At 35.0% G+C, this 19453-nt stretch overlaps 1 protein-coding gene across 3 annotated transcripts in view; it reads left to right on the top strand.

Moving 5' to 3' along the window:
• TAF2 (TATA-box binding protein associated factor 2) overlaps window positions 1-15582 on the top strand; it is a 69252-nt gene extending 53670 nt beyond the window's left edge. For 2 of the 3 annotated variants that reach the window (XM_011360382.2, XM_023530792.1), the window contains 5 exons: window positions 1345-1574; window positions 2860-3015; window positions 3497-3602; window positions 5220-5342; window positions 14109-15582. In XM_011360382.2, the coding sequence (XP_011358684.1) occupies window positions 1345-1574; window positions 2860-3015; window positions 3497-3602; window positions 5220-5342; window positions 14109-14371 (878 nt within the window). In that variant the 3' untranslated portion in view covers window positions 14372-15582. The remainder of the gene's footprint in view (window positions 1-1344; window positions 1575-2859; window positions 3016-3496; window positions 3603-5219; window positions 5343-14108) is intronic. The other variant, XM_011360383.2, reaches the window with a different exon arrangement.
• Window positions 15583-19453: the final 3871 nt, after the last annotated feature.

The raw sequence follows: 19453 nt of genomic DNA, 5'->3' as shown, positions 1-19453 counted from the left end.
GCTCTTTGTCGGCAAGATAGCACAGTGTAGTACTTAGTATGAACTCTGTAGAATTATAATTCCTTCCACATGGATTTCCTTTGCATATAATTAATATAATATTTATCTATTAGAGTAAGTCTCTTCAGGATCACTATTTGATTATAATTTACCTTCCTATTCTAATATTTGTTATTGAAAACCACAAAGCTTAATATTTATGCTTTCCAGTATTTGCTGTAGCGACTTCTTTCTCTTTTGTTTCTCATTTTTACATGTTATGATACTCTCTCACAGTTCTTGGTCAAAATTAAATATTTATAGGGTTTATTTTCTTATCCAGAAGAATTTCATATTGCTTTTTCTCACTTGTTTTAAATTCTCTAGATCATTTTAAATTCAGCCAAGAAACCATAAAAATGATCTAACAAAAATGAAAGATTCCATCTTGTTAATCAGTGCTTTTTGATGGCAGTATCTACCTGGAGTGCTCTACTGGCGATAAAAAGGAAAATGAGAAAGAACTCTGGTATCTGTGTGGTCTGGTCTGTCATAGCTTTGGGAAAGGTATAATCTGAGACCAATACTCTTATTTTGGAGATGAAAAATCAAAGACTCATCAAAAGATTTGAAAGAACTTGCCTCTAATCTCAACTGCTTTAAAATGAATTTCTACGCAGGCAATCTTCTTCTGACTGATAGATGTTTTACTACCTGTTGTCATCTCTGGGGTTTGCTTATTTGTGTGTGTGTGTGTTTAAATAAATACTTAGAAAATATGAAGGTGTTTAGCACAGTATTTTTCTCCTATAAATCCAAGTTTAGAATTATGTTGTTTCAAGTAGTTGTAGGGTTTCTTGTAATTTATTTAAAACCTGAAAGTAATAAATTTGAGAGGAGAATTTGTTTCAAGTGGTAGGGTCCATGAAGGCTCATGGAATGCTGTCTTCCTAACAGGCTATTAAAGAAGAAAATCAGACAAGATGAACAGACAATGAACAAGTGTGGAATAGTTAGTTACCAAGGAGGAGGAATTAAAAGGAAGATTTAAAGGCAGGAAAAAAAATGTCATTTTTTTTTTTTATTCATTTTGTAAAGAAGGATGGCGTGATAATAAAAATTTCTCCAATTAAAAAATTCATTAGTTCATTCACTAACATTTATCGTTCCTATAACAATTTATAAGTATCTTTGTTAAGATAAAATATATCTTTATGGGAGAGGACTTGCCAGTGGGGCCTAGGTTAATAGATGGCTCCTTTTAGGCATCATAATCCTTTCATTTCTTCTGTAGAGGTTCTGGAATAGTTAAAAAGGTATGGATAAATGTACACATTGACTTTTTTTTTATTATTTACTTCTTAGGTACTTCACATGACTGGAGGTTACGGTGTGGTGCTGTGGACTTGTACTTCACACTTTTTGGCCTCAGTAGACCTTCGTGCTTACCCTTGCCAGAGCTTGGGTTGGTTCTTAATCTGAAAGAGAAAAAAGCTGTCTTGAATCCAACCATAATTCCAGAGGCCATCACAGGCAACCAAGAAACTGCGATTAATCCAAGTAGTCACGCACAGCTAGTTGGATTTCAGAACCCTGTAAGAAGATGTAGTTTTATTATATAGAGCTATCTAGAGAAGAGAATTACTTCTTTTAAAGTGGCAGATTTTAAAGCCACTAAGTTTCTTGTACCATTTAAAAAACTGTTGGCTGACATTAGTTTAGCACTCAAAATTTATAAAGTGCTGCTGACAGCTACACAGTGCCGCCAGTCCATTTACTCCTTTTGTGATGACATATGATTTTTGTGTGCTTGAGCATAGAATTTCTTCTTTGAGTAGGGGAAAAATAAAATGAATATTTAACCTGTTACATCTTAACCTATCTGGTTGGTGTATGGTAATGGCAAACTGAACACAAGGGGCCCTGACTTTTATTTTATTTTCATTTATTTATTTAATTAATTAATTTTCGCTGCTCTGTATAATACCTAGCATAGTTCTAAACATATAAGTGCCTGGCAAATACTTGTTGAATTAAATAAATAAATAACACTAAATAGAAAAATGAGTAATCTGATTTGGGAAGAGATTATATATTACATTTTTAAATTTATATATGTGTGTATGAGTTTGCCTTTAGAAAAGTTTTATTTCTAGCTATACATTATAAAATTACCAGACTTTTTATAGAAAGACCTTTAGGATACATATTATTTAATTGTAATTTAATTAAAGTTTTCCAGAAATGATTTTTTAATTGATGACAGAATGTCTCCAATACTTCACACTTCATTTTTCACCAATATTTAGACCAGATAACTTGCCTGGCAGTTCCCTACTGGTGTTTTGACACTATAAAATTCAGGTGCTCTCTATGCTAGTTAGAAGTAGTCATTTTAACTACTTACCTAGATTTTCTGAAGTGTAATTGTACTTATTTGTTATAAATTTTAAATGTATCGTAGAGTTTATGTTATGAAGAAGTAAGAAATCTTCCCATAGTAAAAAAAAAAGTCTCATTAAAGAGCTCTTTCAGATCTAAATATTTATAAATCTGTGGAAATGAATATGTTTATAATTTTGTCCATAGTTGTTCATTTATCCACATTTATACTTGGAATCTTCAGGATTAGAGGAGAAAATGATACCAGAAGATAAAATTCTTTTGGGAAAGCTCTGAAAGTTCACTTAACTCCCTTTTTACCCACTCCCCCAAAAAAAGAATTAGAAAAGAAAAGAAATTTATTTTAAGCCCATTGCTGATAACTTTTAGGCACTGGGCATACTCTTATCTGCATGATTGCTATAGCTATTAGTTTTCAGCTATAATATGAGCTACTTGTCTTCAGAAATCTAATTTTGATCTTGAATATTGCCGCAGGAAGATGATCACCTTGCCAAGGAAGCATCATGTAATATATCAGCTCATCAGCAGGGAGTGAAGAGGAAGGCTGATACACCACTGGGGTCCCCACTAGAACCTGGTCAAATACTGGAGAAGAATGAGGATAGCAGTAAAGTCAAACTCAAAATCAGAGTAAGAAATACAGGTTAAACCTGTATTAACAGTGTAGGATATTCACCTTCTTGTGAATCTCTGTAAATACTTGCAGTGGTTTTCCCTTAGGAACAGATGGGACAGACTGAATGAATCATAAAAGAACCCAAATGTCCATCTCTAAGACATTCTAACTGATTGTTTAACTTGTATTAGCACATACTTCTTCTCTGTTTGGGGGAGGAACTATGTGTGCACTATCTTCCCACAACATAGGGTTAGATTTTAGTTGCTGTTACATTTCCAGTAATTTCTAATCAGCTTCTTTGGAGGCTGGGCTACATAATCTTTTCTCTCTCAATACTTTTTGAGAAAAAGAGACTTTTCCTTTTAAGATTATTTGGGGATATATCCTTTGGCCTCTCGGCTACCTTTCCTAAGAGCTAAGATCCAAACGTAAAGTGATGTAGTGGCCCTTTTTCTTCTTTGTTCTGTGTGTGTGTGTGTGTGTGTGTTTTAGTTTTCAAGTTCTCAAGATGAGGAGGAGATTGATATGGATACTGTTCACGATAGCCAGGCCTTCATTTCCCATCATTTGAACATGCTTGAAAGGCCATCGACGCCAGGTAAGATTAGTGTTACTGCAATCATTGGGGTGATTGAGAGTTCACATGATACCACTCTTCTAAGGTGTATGGCTTTATTTTCAGGTTAACAACTATAAAGTTTAAAAATAACTGGTATAAAATGAAATACTAGATTCTATCAGATTATAACATATCAGCAAAGAAATAAATTTTTAAAAAGTGTTTCTTTAGATACTAAATTTTATTTTATTTTTCTTTAATATTCAGTATACTTCTAGATTTTTTTAAAATCCATTCATCACATTTCTTCCAAAAGCTTTAATTTCTCTCTCTCTTGCAGTAGGCTTAACCTCGGAAATCAAGATAAAATACTGGATCTGCTTTATTTTTAATAATATAACCATAATTATATTTAAAAGTTTTAACTGAAGTTAATGCCACCCATAATGCAACTACTTCTTTTTGCCTGCCTATTTCTCATATCGTATCTTAGATTTTTACATGTATCTCTCAAACATCTTTCCTTTGAAAATATTACCTGAGACAGTATTGAGTTTATATACTATAATTTACCTTATTATTTCTGTTGGTAGGCATTTACATTATTTCTTATTTTTATTTATTATAGGTAATTCTGTACTGCACATCTTCATACAAAAGCTTTCATACCCTTTTTTTTTTAAAAAAAAAAAAATCCAATTATGTTCTTAGGATAAATTCCCAAAAACATTGTTGGCGAAATGATTAACTTTAGTATATTATGAGATATTTTTCTTCAGAAAATTTTCTTAGCTCTAGATACATACTGCTATAATACTTTTGGAAGAAATTACACCATTTATATCATCAACATTTTCTGATTATCAGGAGTAAAGCTTTGCTGTAACTTGCATGTAAGTTGTGAGATATAGTAATAAACATATCTGTTAACCAGTCACTTACCTTAACATGTATATTTTACTCCATCTCACACCTGTTTTACACCTGTTCCCTCCAGTCTTTTTCCTTGATTCTGTTTACCTGCCTTAGCACTACAAGTAATTACTGTCTTGGACTTTCTGTTCTCCTTTTTTAAAAATCATTCTGCTGCTTTTCTTTATAGCGTGCCACATAGACATATGATCTATATGTTTACTTGCACTTGGTTTTGAATTTTATGAAAATGGTATAATACTCAATACGACCTTTTTTACTCATTATACCATTAAGACATTTTCTATTTTAAATATCTTCTGTAACTCTTAAGTTATTTTTATGTATTCGTTGAGTAATATTATAATGGACTTTATTAGCGAATTCGGGAGAGAGCTGGCAAACTTAACTTTATGCGAAGTTCCATGTAAGTAATAAAAAAATTATGACATGGTTTCTGCCCCAAAATATAGAATCCAGTTTGTATGTTCAGCAGGCTAGTCAAACTTAGTGTCTTTCTTGGATGTGTGTTGTTCTCAACTTAAGCATATAGAAACCATGACAAAGGATTTAATCAGATGGGATCGTCAGTAGTAAAAACAGTATTCTTTTTATTATTAGAATTTTACTGTTGAACTGCTTCTGTTTTTAAGGTTGACTTATAAAAACCTTTCATGTTTTTTTTTTTTTCTTTTGAGAAACAAAGAAATAAATCCCTGTTCTCCTTCTTCTCTGGCATTGTAGGGCTCTCTAAGCATCGGCCAGCTAGCTCCCGGTCTGCTTTAATACCCCAGCACTCACCAGGCTGTGATGGCGCACCTGCCACAAAACCCCAATGGAGTATGGAACTTGCTCGGAAGGGAACAGGTGAAATTATTATTTTGCTCAAGAACAAATTTATAAACTTCAGAATAATATATAGACCTGAGGACTTGCTTTTCTTGTAGCACATAGAATTTATATTACTCAACATAGACTATTTTAAATTAATATTTTAGTATTTTAAAAATACTGTACCTCTATTATATAAAACTTGGAAATAACAGAAAAGTAGAAAGAGGAAAAATCATCCCTCATTATGTCATTTAAAGATATATTAACATTTTGCTCATTCCTTGCAGTGCTTTTTCTAAGAATGTTATATGAAAAATGCCAACTTCAGTTGAAACCATAAAATCTGTTCTTTTATACTCTCAAAAAATACAGAAATCAGCCACTTCTTTCTCCTCTTCTTCCCCTTGAAAGTTTTACAGTTGGTCAGTCACAAAGACTTGATGCTATTTATAGAAAACTAACATGTTCTGTCTTTTAAATTATTTCATACTAAATGGGCTTAAGTTTATGAAAGGTAATTCAGTTTGGATATGTTTATTACCTATTCCATTTTACATTGTCTTCTGCTTATTCTGTTCTGTTACTTACAAAGAGAAGATTATAATCCAAATAAAGAGTAAACATTCAGTGCTGATGAACAAATTCAGCCCGCAAGTTTTGGAGGAACAGGGAGTGAAAAACGATACATAAGCAAATCATTTTTAAAGAATAGTTTTTCCAAAAGTCATTAGTCAGGCATTAAAATTTCAGCGAATGGGTTTTGCTTATATAAATCATGTTTTTATGATATAAATAAAAGAGTAACTGTTTATTTATTTGAGGGGCTTAGGGAGCTGTGATTAATAGACTTGAAACAAAAGCAACACATCAAAATATTTTGGTATTGAGACCCCAGACTTTGGGTGCTTATATCTCTCTCTATGCATTTATTATAATAGAGTCACAAAATATATTGCAGAAGGAAATCAGCTGGAAATTTAACTTTGATAAGTGAATTTTGACAATTCTTGGCCCTTGCCAATTTTGTGTTCTATTGGTTTTGCTTTGGGTTTTGGTGCTTTATTATGATTATACTTATTAAAATTTTACTAGACATGAAAATTTTTCTCCATTTTAAAAAATTATAAAGCACAGGGTGTTTCAAGCCTCTTGATATAGTTTGAGAGCGATGCTTCTGTCTGCCTTTCCTTCCTTTAAAAAAATAGATTTTGTCTGGATTCCAACAATCAAGTAGATTCCTGTCCAGAAAGTAATCTGAATATATTTGTTTGGTTTTTCTTAGTGATGTGGCACAGTAACCTATGTAGAAGCAAATCTTAACACCTTTTTGTGCCCGCCAATGTGCCTTTTTATTATTGTTCCATATTTCTTTAAAAAATACATTTTTACTTTTTTTGGAATCTCTCAACGGTCTTATAGTTCCCATGGCATCATATGGGAAAACTGGGGAGGAGGTAGAGGGCTAGTCGTGGGTTATAGAAAAGCTTGAAAATTTTAGCTTTGGTTTCTGTCGGTATAGGACCCTTTTCTGTCATGAGGCAAAATGTATACCAGTATATTATATATATAGACTGATCTGTAAAACTTAATTTTGAATATATTTGTTAACATGCCTTTGTAATTTCCTTTAACTGTATTTATGCTGTTCAGTACCCTGCCAACACTGAGCAAGTCTTAAAATTCAACAGTATTACAGAATTTAGAAAACCTTCATTTTACAAATGGTAGTGTTTCAAAAGTTTATTTATACATGTATTTATTTTTGGACTCTAAATGCGGTTTTCCCATAGAAATATTGTTATATTCAATAGGTAATTTCCCCAAATTAGCCGACGAAAGTCCTTTAAACTTATACCTGAAGGAGAATGAAACCTAGCTACTGTGTGCAACAATATTTCTGAGAGAAGAGGTGCTTTCAGCTCCATCTTTTGGAATGTCAGAAGCACAACTTTAACCTAACCCAACTAAAGTTGGCAAGTAAAACAGAAACTTCCTCTCTTCCTGCCTCCCAGATGGAGCCTGAGTCTCCTGTGGTAGCTTACCGGGGATGGGGGGTGGGGGGTGGGAGAGAGGGAGGTGGGGGTGGTGCTGAGAGTCGGGGGTTCAGGAGAGAAGGCAGAGAATAGTGGTTAGGGAAGCTGTGACATCTCTGAAGTCTCTAGGAATTATAAATTAAAGTTCACAAATGGGTTTTTTGGACTCTATTCAGCTTTTCCAACTGAGGCATCTTTTATTTGGTCTGTAGAAGTCTTATAAAATTTTTTGATGTGTTTGACTAAAAATGAAGAGATTGCATATAAAAAATCTGGATTTCTAGCTTCTCTTGAAAAAAAGTTAATTGATAGACTTTTTTAGGCAGGGATGTTCTTTTTATTTTGTTGATCGCGTTTGTGTTGCAGCTGGTAATCTCTTCACTCATTTGTGCTATCTCTTTAGGTCCAAGGCTTTTGAGTTTGGGACCCCTGCTTCCTTTATTCCTTAGCTGAGACGAAGACTGAGATGGGTCCTTTAGAGCCAGCAAGCCAGATGAGCATTGAAAACTGGACTGTGTTGCAGATGGTGTCTGGGAGGGGTAGAAAAGGAATGGAAGTTTAGGTCCCATATAGAAAGATGGAAATTGTTAAGCAGAGGACAGGTCATGGTTTACTTTCTAACCCCCCCTTCCCCACTCCCATTTTCTCTTTCCTTGCATGTGACAGTGAGAAGAATATTTAAGGTAGGGATGATGTATGTGCAATAGGTTAAGCCATTTGGGATGAGAAAGAAGTGGCAATGAAGTTTCTTCTTTGCCACTTTACTGTTGCTTTTCTCTCTCCTGAGGTAAGGAAGGAGTTTGGAGAAAGGGCTGTATGGTTCCCATGGTGATGGGTAAGCATTCCATGTCCTCTCTTCTCCCACGTGGCATCTCCCTCTCTTCCCACCACTTCAAAGGCCTGCGGTGGCTGGTCTGTGTCCCAGGCTGCTGCAGGGGCTGCTTTGGTGAAGTGGAGAGCAGTGCCAGGAACAGGAGTGGAGGGAAATCCCTAGTGGTTTCTGTAGGGAAGACAAGGAGAGTTCCTCAGTTGCCTCGCTGGGGCTGTGGTGTTACGTAATGCCTTCCTACACGAGTCAGAAAAGCGCGATTCTGGTATTTGAAATCCTTTAAAAAAAAAAAACTTGAGAGGCCTAGAGTTCTCTCTTTTGTAAACTCTCATATGAAAAGCAGACTTTGATTTTTTTTCTTAAATTATAATGACATAATTCTGCACATTTTTATAGTGACCTAAAGAATCTAAAGAACAGACTTCACACTTCCTAATAGAAACTGCAGGTTTGGTGTTAAATTTAAATATACACCTAATGCGAATGAACTCAATAGAATTAGCGGGTTATTCACTGTGATATCAGCACTTTTATCAGATGGGCTGGAAAGCTTCCACATTAGGCTTATATTAAGTACCTGTTTCTGTTTGTTTTGCATTTATTAAATTGACTGCAGCTAACCCTTATCCATCATAGTGCATTTTATTAGGCCTCTAGGAAAGATTTTATGTTGGGTAGAGCAACAAAACTGAACATGTTTTGTTCTTTGTGTCAGGGGGATGGTAGTATATGCATTTTTCTCAATAGAGGTTCTATTTTTTTTTTTTTTAATTTTTAATTAAGCTTATTGGGGTAACATTGGTTAATACAATTATATAGTTTTCAGATGTACATTATCATTTGACATGTTTATTCTATTGTGTGTTAACCACCCAAAGTCCAGTTTCCTTCAGCTACCATTTATTTGATCCCCTTTACCCACTTCACCCTCCCCCTACAATAGAGATTCTATAGGTGACCTCATTATGCTAGGGTGAAAGTGAAATCTGACTATAATACAATTCCACATGAGAAGGAAATTTTACTTTCTTATTACCTTGGATTAGACCTGGTAAAAATTACTCAGGAAAGATAGAGATTAAGCAAACAAAAAATTTAATTGTCTATAATAAATGAAAATTTCAGAGTTAAAGCTTGTTGGTGATGAGAGAGTATAATTAGGTTTTATCAGATGTTCTGTTGTTACAAATAATATTCTAGTGAATATTGGAAGATGTCTTTGCACATGTACATGAGCACATTTGTGGGATAATTTTTATAAATGAATGTCCTAAATCAAAGAATATGGACATTTGACATTATCATGGATAGTGCTAAATTGCTCTAACTTCCTTTTAAAAAACACATAATAATGGGAAACTGAAGTAATTAGTATGATGAACCCCCATGAATTCATTACTCAGCTTCAACAACAATCAGTCAGCTCATGGTCAGGCTTGTTTAATTTATACCCTTACCCATTTTCACCCTTCTGAATTATTGTGAAACAAGTCCCACATATCATCATTTTAAATAATTTAGTATGTGTCTCTAAAAGATGAGGAATTTAAAAAGTCAAAACCACAGTAATATTTTTATACTTTAAAAAATTGACTTTTTTCATATCTTTAAATATCCGATCATTGTTTAAATTTCAAATGACAAATGCCATTATTTTTACTTTTTAAACAATTTATTTGTTTGAATCATTGGTCATATAAGGTCTGTACATTGCAGTTGGCTGGTATATCCTTTACATCTTCTTAAATTTAAAGTTTCCAGTTCATCTTTTTATCTCTTCTTTTTCTCTCCTTTACAATGTATTTGTTAAAGAAACCAGGTTTTTGATCTGTAGTTTTCAAGTCTCTGTTTTGCTAATTGTATACCTCTGCTATAATTACGTTAGAGTCCTCTATATTTCATGTAAATTTGTAGTTGTATCTAGAAGCTTTATTGGATTCAGGTTTGTGGATGGTGGTGTGTTCTTCAATCTGGAAGCATATAGTGTCTAGATGCCTTTATGAGGTTAGCCATTAGATGTTCAAGGCCTAAATTCGTTAATTCTAAAGGTTGTAAAATGGTCATATCTAATTTATCTTTCCATTTTTATTTAGAAATTGGATTATTTTTATAAAGCTAAATTCCCCCTCATCTATTACCCAGTGGTATAGGTCATATAGGAAAAAGATAAAGGCTTGATTCTATTTACATAGTAATTCTCAAAATAATGAATTGGCCAACTAGCAACCTCCAGTGTGATCAGTCAGTTCTAGTCCATTACAGTTATTATCTTCGTCAGTATTTATATTGTCTCATCTTTGAACAGTGAGAACCTCTTGACCCTTGAGTCAGTGAAGAACACTAACTTCTTTGCTATTATTATCCCAGATGTTTCACACTGATCTTGTAATTTACCTACCCAGACCTGCAGTCAGCCATTTGCCCTGGTTCCTAACACCTTTGTTTTGGGATTAAGACTTTATGCAGATCAAGAAATGTAAGGTTTATAATCAATTAATATATCTTTAATGCAAAATATAAGGCCACTAGAGAAGAAATTGGTACTTTTGAAGTGGAAAAGAGCACACCCAAGTATACTCAGTTTTTCATTTGGCGGTTGCCTCTGCTGGGAAGTACATTTTCCAACATAACTATTGGCTTTTCTGCAATCCAAGTAGCTTGGCAAGTGTCTAGGACTGGATGATGAAACTCCCCTGAGTGTAGAAAAGGACCGCAGACTCCCAGTGGTGCAGACAGCCAGCTGGAAAGCTGCAAAGTCTGTTGGTATAGACTGACTACACAATGAGATAGGCGCTAAAGGAATTCGTTCATGAGGCTTTAAAGTCTCTTATTCTCATCACCTGGTTTTGTATTGTTTGGTATGAAACTCTTTTTCTATATTTATAGAATTGTTACTATATTCATGTATTTTTTTAAATCCATATTAAAATCATATAGTAGCCTTTTTCACTGATACTATAAAATATCTTTCAAGTTTTTTCTTTTTCTGAAGAATATCCGGTACCAGTTACTACAAAAGATACAGATCCTCAAACTTGCTTCTATATAAATAATCTGTTTAGTTTTTACATCATTATTAGTGTTAGCTTTAACTCATGAATTTATATATTTATAAAAATTAGAATGTTTATATTCTGATTTTGTGGTAGCAAAACGTGAATAATCTGTGAGGACAGGAACTTCGTCTCATTCACTTGCTCTAAAATATTGGCATGGTTCCTGACATGAAGTACAGTAGTCAGTACCAGTTGAATGAATGATCTATAATAGTTTCTGTGCTCTATCCCTCTGCCTTCAAAATTAGAGAGTGACCTTCCAATTGCATTTAGTTGGATTAAGTTCACCTGACATCCTATTTAAAAAGAAACACAATTATATAACTCTGTTATATTAATTCATTTGTTTAGCAAGCTTTGGCAGGGCTGGGGAGGTGGATTGTAGGGGCTGCTAGATATTGAGTGATACGTCAAGATTTTATGAGTCTAATGAAAGAGACTCAAAGATAAAAGCTGTGCTACAGTATGTGTCATGCTATGTTCAGACAGGCAGAAAGGTTAAGAGCGTAGATTTTGGTATCAGGCTCTTTGGTTTTGTAGCTTAGTTCTCTTAGTGCAGTTATGAGCAAGGCACTTAATTTCTCTGTGCCTTAATTTCCTCATCTGTTATATGTTGTGGGAATATAAAAGAACTGATTTGGGGAGTGTTGCAGTTAGAGTGAATGTTCCCCCCAAAATGACATTTGAGCTGAGTTTTAAATTATTATAGAGCCTAAAATGTTGTGTGTGTGTGTTTTTTTCCTTCTTTTTCTTTCCCCTCCATCAGATTAGTTTAAAAATTAGTTCCTTAGAGAATTTTGCCTCTTAGTCCATTTCCCATCCCTCAACTATTTTAAGCCGCCTGTTCTGTCCCTGTTTCATTCTGTATTTTTTTGTTACTCAGGTGTACCTATTCAGTTTCTCCTGTGCTAATGTGTAAGTTCCAGGAACATTGAGGTCTGTCCAATTGATCACTATTTCTCTAGTTCCCATGTAGTTCCTGACATTTGTTAAATGAACGTGTGAGTCGGAGAAGAAATAAGAGAGGGGCATTCGAAGCAATAGGGAATAGAATGTACAACACAGAGTTATGAAGGAGCTAACGTAAAGTGTATAGAAAGGAATAGTGGAAGGTAAGACTGGAAAGGTAAGTTCAGGACAGATTGTAAACTGTCAGTAAAATTAGTACTGAAAGTGATTTTAGAAAACTTCTGTGGTGATACCTTTTTATTTTGAAAAATTATGGTTTGAGGCTGGCTTAGATCAGAATTAGTGCTGAGAACTTACTTTAAAAAAAAAAAAAGAAAAGAAAAGAAATTACTGCATTGCAATCCATCTTAGTGAACAGCCTAGTTGTTTACTTTTACTTTTTTATCTTTTTTCAGAAACTGTTTCAGTGAAGTCCAAGGAGTTTGGCTTTTATTCTGTCAGTGGAATCAACTGAGTTTTTAAGCTGACAGTTATGATCAGCTTTATTTTCAGGAAGATCACTGTGAAGCAGAGTCTCCCAGCCTGAACTCTATTGACATTTTTGGGCATGAGAGTTCTTTGTCATAGGGGGCTGTCCTCTGCATTGTATGATGTTTGAAAGCATCCCTAGCCTTTACCCACAGGATGCTAGTAACACTTCCTCCCTCAGCCCCACCCCAGTTGTGACAACAAAAATGTCTCCAGATGTTGTCAAAGAAGCCTTTGGGGGCAAAATTACCCCTGGTTGAGAACCCCTTCTGTGCACCCAATAAAGTATGGATTAGAGTATAAGACACTTCAGGCCAAGAAACCAGTTAATAGGAGACTAGTACTGTAATCCAGATAAGATGAAGTTATTGCAATTAATACAGTTGCAGATAGGATAGGGAGGCAGATTTAAGAGATATTTGTGAGAATCAATAAGATTTGGTAACCAACTGGATTGGGGGTAGTGGTTCTGATTCTCAGGCTTTTTTCTTAGTTGGCTGCATATAAAGCAGTAACATTAACTTAGAGTAATATGGAAAGAATTGTTTATTAGGGTATGGCCCAGGGATTATGGAGCCTAGATGAAGCAATTCTTGTACAGAGTCTGAAAACCACTATTGTATATTCCTGGACTGATAGAATGTTAGAAATGGAAAAAAACTTTTAAAGACATTCATTTTTTAGGTGAAATAAAGAGGGATAAAATATGCTGAAGATTAGTAAGAGAATCTGTTCTAGAGCACACATCTAATTCTCGGGGGTTTTTTGTTTGATTGTTTTTGTTTTTAAATGACACTACTCATATTTTTAAATAAAGATATCCTCTTTCTAGACTCCCCACCTTTTCTGGGTTTCTTAAGCTAAGTGTACAGAATATATTTAAAGAGTTCATTTTGCTTATCTATCCCCAGAATTGTCTTAAGGAACTATAGAAATTTAAATAATTGCCGAGATCATTATCAGTAACTAGCGTGGCATGTTTACGTGTGTCTAAGTGGTTCTCCGGATGGCACGAAAATAATATTAACATTTCCTCATACCTTAAGGCAGAACTATATAGTTGAAAGAGCTATGTTTTCATTGACTAATGTGGATGTTAACCTGTAACACACATGTGTAATCATTATTGTTGCTTCATAGTACTTTAAAATATTAAATGTTAATTTTTAGAAGATGGTTTGGTAACACGGTGGTATATATCATAATTCGTATAGACTTTAAGGAATTGAAATATTCAGCTTCTTGGTTACAGTGCCGAAAACTTACTTGTGTGTAACCAGTTGGATGTCTTACTTAGATACTTCTCCTGTCCCTGATTATTTCCATGGGATTGATAAACAGTTAGGAATCTCTCTTTTCTATACTGTCATCAGCTCCCTCTTACTTTCATCTCACTTTCCTTGTTATCAATAGGAATTCATTTTGGGTGTTTTTAATCTTGAAGGTAAAGAACAATCGCCTTTGGAGATGAGTATGCATCAAGTTGCGACAACTCCACTCTCACTGTTTTCTAAGGAATCTACGTCCTCCAAACACAGTGACCACCATCACCACCACCACCATGAGCACAAGAAGAAGAAGAAGAAGCACAAACATAAGCATAAGCACAAGCACAAGCACGACGGTAAAGAAAAGGACAAGGAGCCTTTTGCTTTCTCCAGCCCCGCCAGCGGCAGGTCTGTGCGTTCTCCTTCTCTCTCAGACTGAGGGCTGAGCAGCCCGTTCCCTCGGCGTCCAGAGGAAGTATGTCAGGAAAGCTGTGTCCTCTGTAGAGAGTGATGAAAGGGGGAAACAAGTTGCCTCTCAGAAATTCAGAATCCATTTAAGTTCTAAACATTTGATTTACATTATTTATACAGTTGAGATGTAATTAGGAAAATATATTTTATAGCTCTAAATGAACCATTTCATCCCACTTTCTCCTTATAACTCTCTCTCTTTCTCTCTTACACACACACACACACACACACACACACACCCACACACACCCCCACCCCCCCAAACCTCTGTTCATAAAGACTCTCCAGCCCACTGGCAGTCCCCAGTCACATCATGGTCTCCGTGTGTACTGCCAAGGTCAATTATGTTTTAAAGCCTTTGATGGATGTTATCAGGCAAAGTTACGTTTTAAACAGAAGCTACTGCCAAATTGTTTTAAACAGAAGCTACTCCTATTTCCAGTGACATATTGTATAACACCATTTGGAACTACTGAAAATGACAGAGCCTTTTCTATAGGAATTGTCTCTCTAGTGCATTTTTTTTTATATTAAACATAGAAACTAAGCATTAGAATTTTAGAATTTGTAAACAAGAATACATATTTTCTTTTGCCCTAAAATACTGAAATTTTTGGAAGAAGCTTTTTTAAAAAATCAAATAACTTTTGGTAATGCATTCAGCGATGACGACGTTGGAATTTAATAGAACTATCAAATCCACAGTTCTCAAATCAAGATGTTTAGATTATGAGGTTTTTTTCATTAAGTATAAGTTAATATGTTCATATGCTAAATGTGGACAATTTACACAGCCAACACATTCTAAAATTATTTCTATATAACACAAATTATGGTACCTTAAAAAGGTGTTTACATACTATTTATTAACTTGAACATAGACAGTTTGGCCCTCATGTGAGTATACCATAGCATTTAAAAACATGAAACATTTTGGTGTCATACTTCAATAGTTTGTATGTTTGTTATTGTTTTTATTTCTGATTTACTGTGTGCTTTATTGTTTGTTTAAAAATGTTTTTCATACCTGTTGTGTTTTTATCATTTTCCTTATCATTAGGAAGTTTGGAAGATACTTCTTCCCAGAATAGGTATTTCAAAAGGATCCAATAATGTTAGACTTTTAAATATACTTTTATTTGCATTTAACTTGTTTAATAAATCACTTTTTAAATTGATCATTCTGCCTTTGTGTCTTTTTATATCTTTTGTTACCTTTCTATCTCTGCATCTATGTAATATATCTATTCACAAAATTTCTGGAGAGCTTTGTGGATAGTGGTATTTGATCTGGTCCTTCTAGGAAGAATGATTTCAGTAGGCAGAGGCGGGTAAAGTTCTCTCAGCAGACGATACAGTGTTTTCAGAAGTACAGAGTAATTGTAAAGCAGTGGAGCTGGGCCAGCTTGCAAGTGCATAGGGGATGTGATGAGACATCGAAGGGCCTAAATGGCAGTTATTTAAAGATTCCAATGAATTGTTGGCCAATTGAAATTATTTTGGAAAAATGGAATGTTTTATATTACAGTGTGCAGTGATACCACATGTAGAATTCCCAACTAAAATAGTAATGATACATTTCAAAATGATTATCAGTGTTGTTGGAAGAGCACCTCTTGCATATCAAACATTGTTTAGGAACTGTATATTGTGTATGTTATTTCTAAGTTGCATATTAGTACTGGATGTTTCTTAAGAGGAACCTCTTATGGTGAGCTTTCAGCTATTTAAGCTGATGTTTAGGAGCAGACAATGCAAAAAATTATTCACATTTTCGAAATAGGTAATTACACAGAAACAATACATAGTTCTAGTGTAAGCTTCCCCAGTCTCCTTCCCTAGAGGCAGTCCCTGTTGCCAGTATTAAATGTACCTTTCCAGAGCTAGTCTGTACATATATCCATGTAGTATTTATATTTGCTAATACGATAATTGCAGAAATTGCTTTTTATTTTTGTATACTTTATCTTTTATGACGACCACATTTTGTATCATAGTAACAAAGGTCTTCCTTAGTCCATGATTATAAAAGAATTCTCCCAATTTTTCTATTGGTTTTAAAGTTTCAAGTTTCAGGTTTTATAGCCTTTATTCAACTAGAATTCATCTGGAATTTATTCTGATAGAAGGCAGGAGATAGGGATCCCACTTTTCCTTTCTTCCAGAATGCTACTCAACACCAGGGATTTAAAACTCTTTCTTTTCTCTCTAGATTTCAAGTGCTATATATTAAATTCCCTTATATATTTGGGTCCATTTCTGGGCCTTGTAGCTAGTTTCATGGATCTGTCTGTTCACCTGCCAGTACCACACTGTTTAGATTACTGTACCACTATGTATGGTAGAGCTAGCCTCCGCTTATTTCTTCTTCAGAATTTTTTGGCTCTTATGGGTCATTTTCTTTTTCTGGTAGACTTATTAATTTATATACAGTAATATTCTTTGTGAAGTATGTTTCTATCGGTTTTGACAAATGCTTGGACTTGCGTATCCAACCACCTCAGACCCATCACTTTCAAATTCCCTCGTGCCACCCCTTTGTAGTCAGCTCCCCTACCCCCACTCCCTGGCCTCCACGGGTCAATTTTTCATACCTATAATTTTGCCTTTTTGTGGGTTTATTTTTCTACATAAATTTTGGAATCAGTCTTTCTAGCCTTAGAATTGTTTTTGTAGTTGGTGTTGGTCATGTGTTAAAAGTTAACTTAGAATTGATATCTTGATGTTGATTATTCCTATTAGGGATAACTTTTTATCTATTAATATAATATTTCTTTTTAACTACATTATTAGGTAGTTTATTTATTTTGGGTTTGGTATTGAAAAATGGTGTATTTATATATGGTTATGTATATTGCTTTATGCTGATTTTGTGCTTTAGCTACTGCATTAATCAGGGTTCTCCAGAAAAACAGCATGCACACACCTGCACACATATTTGTTATAAAATATTAACTCACATGATTATGGGGGCTGAGAAGTTCTGCAATCTGCTGTCTGCAAGCCAGAGACCCAGGAAGGAAAGCTAGTGGTATGTAGTCCAAAGGCCTGAGAGCAAGAGCCCACGGTATAGACTGCAGTCCGGTTCTGAAGGCCTGAGGACTAAGACTGCATAGGCAGAAGATCGATGTCCCAGCTCTCATACAGTCAGGTAGAGAGGGAATTTAACCTTCCTCAATCTTTTTGTCCTACTCGGGCCTTCAACAGATTGGATGATGCTCACCCATCATCCAATTGGGGAGGGGGCGGGGCATCTGCTTTACTTTGTCCACCAATCCAAACGCTAACATCCTCCTGAAACACCTTCACAGACGCTCCCAGAAATAATGTTTAACCAGCTGTCTGTCTGCACATCCCATGGCCCGGTCCGATTGATAGATAAAATTAACCATCTCAACTTCATTACTAAATTCTTATTTGCAACTTTTTAAATGCATTTCTTGGGTTTTACTTGAAAATAATCACATCTATAAATGATGGTAATTTGATTACCTCTTTTTTAATGTTTATACATTTCTAATTATTTTAGATTTTTAATTTATTTATTTTCGTTTAAAGTATACGGTACATTGGTTAGACATCTGTATAGTTCATGAAATGATCCCCCGATTGCTCCCTCCCTCCCGACTCTCCACCGAGCCAACGTATTAATGCTAACTGCATTCCCTATGCCATGCTCCCCATCCCCGTGACCATCCATCCATCAGCTACTCATTTGTACTTTAACCATTCACCCCATTCTCCCAGCCCCCAACCCCTCATCCCCTCTGTCCATCACCAATTGTCCACTATGTTTGTGAGTCTGTTTTTGATTAGTTTGTTCTTTTTATTACTTAGATTCCACATATAAGTGAAATCATATATTCTGATTTCTTCTTTTGTTTGACTTCTCTCTCTTGCTGAGTTTGAATGTGAGCTGCAGGAATAGATATCCTCTCTCAGCATCTTCCTGTACCCCTGCATTCTCTGTGTTTGGCAACCCTTCGTGTGTTGCGGGTTTGCATTTGAAATTTCTAATAATTTCTTAGAATTTGAAGTTTGCGATTTTTGTTTCTTGTTTCATTTCTTCTAGATGATTCTTAAGGAGAGCGTGGAGAAGCTACTTCATTAACCAAGTCTCGTAAACTCCTTAAAAAGACATTTTGATCAAAGTATCCTTACATTGAAATCCTTTTCGGATAAATAGCTGGAAAGCTACTTAGTTTTCCTGTCCTCTTTTAGCCCATTGCTTCTGTTTCCAACTTTTTACTGTAAGTGAAATCTCTTCATAGCAAATGGGCTTCAGCCCAAGCAGAACTGTCTTTGAAAGCTCTTGACCTCTGGCACCCCCACTTTTGAGTGTGGGCTAGACTTAATGACTCACTTCCAAAGAATAGAGTATGGAAAGGAGAAAACAGTAACTTTACAGTTAAGAAAGACACTACCTGAAGTAAGTGATCATGGTAAACATCACCAGTGAGAAGTCATGTTATTATCATGTCTTCACTGTGATGTGATGAGGACACCTCTCTGGTTATGCTTCTCTGTGGGCATAAAAACCCACAATCCCAGTCTACTTAGTCTAATCATGAGAAAAAAACATCAGACAAACCCAAACTGAGAGATGCTACAAAATACTCCTCAAAACTATTAAATTTATGCAAAACAGGGAATGACTGAGAGACTGTCACAGACCAGAGACTAAGGAGACATGACAGCGATGCAGTGAGCTTTCCTGGATTGGATCCTGCAACGGAAAAATGACGTTAGTGAAAAAACTAGTGAAATTCAAATTCATTATGGAGTTAATGTACCAATGGTTGGTTTCTTAGATTTGACAAATGTACTCCGGTAATGTAACATGTTAACAATAGGGGAAATTGGGTGAAGGGTGTATGGGAATTCTTGCTAAGAAGGATATTAACTAATAGAATTGCAATCCCTCTAAGCTATGAGTATATTTTGATCATTTCTATAATCTAAACTATTTACTATGATAATATAGTCGGTAAGACAGCCCCGTCCTCAAAGACTGCACCACTGAGAACTGGTGCTTTCACATTTTTTGTGT

Source organism: Pteropus vampyrus, unplaced genomic scaffold (assembly GCF_000151845.1).
Source record: "Pteropus vampyrus isolate Shadow unplaced genomic scaffold, Pvam_2.0 Scaffold54, whole genome shotgun sequence".
Lineage (NCBI taxonomy): Eukaryota > Metazoa > Chordata > Mammalia > Chiroptera > Pteropodidae > Pteropus > Pteropus vampyrus.
The sequence above is the reverse complement of the archived record's forward strand: the minus strand, read 5'-3'. Positions and strand labels throughout refer to the sequence as shown.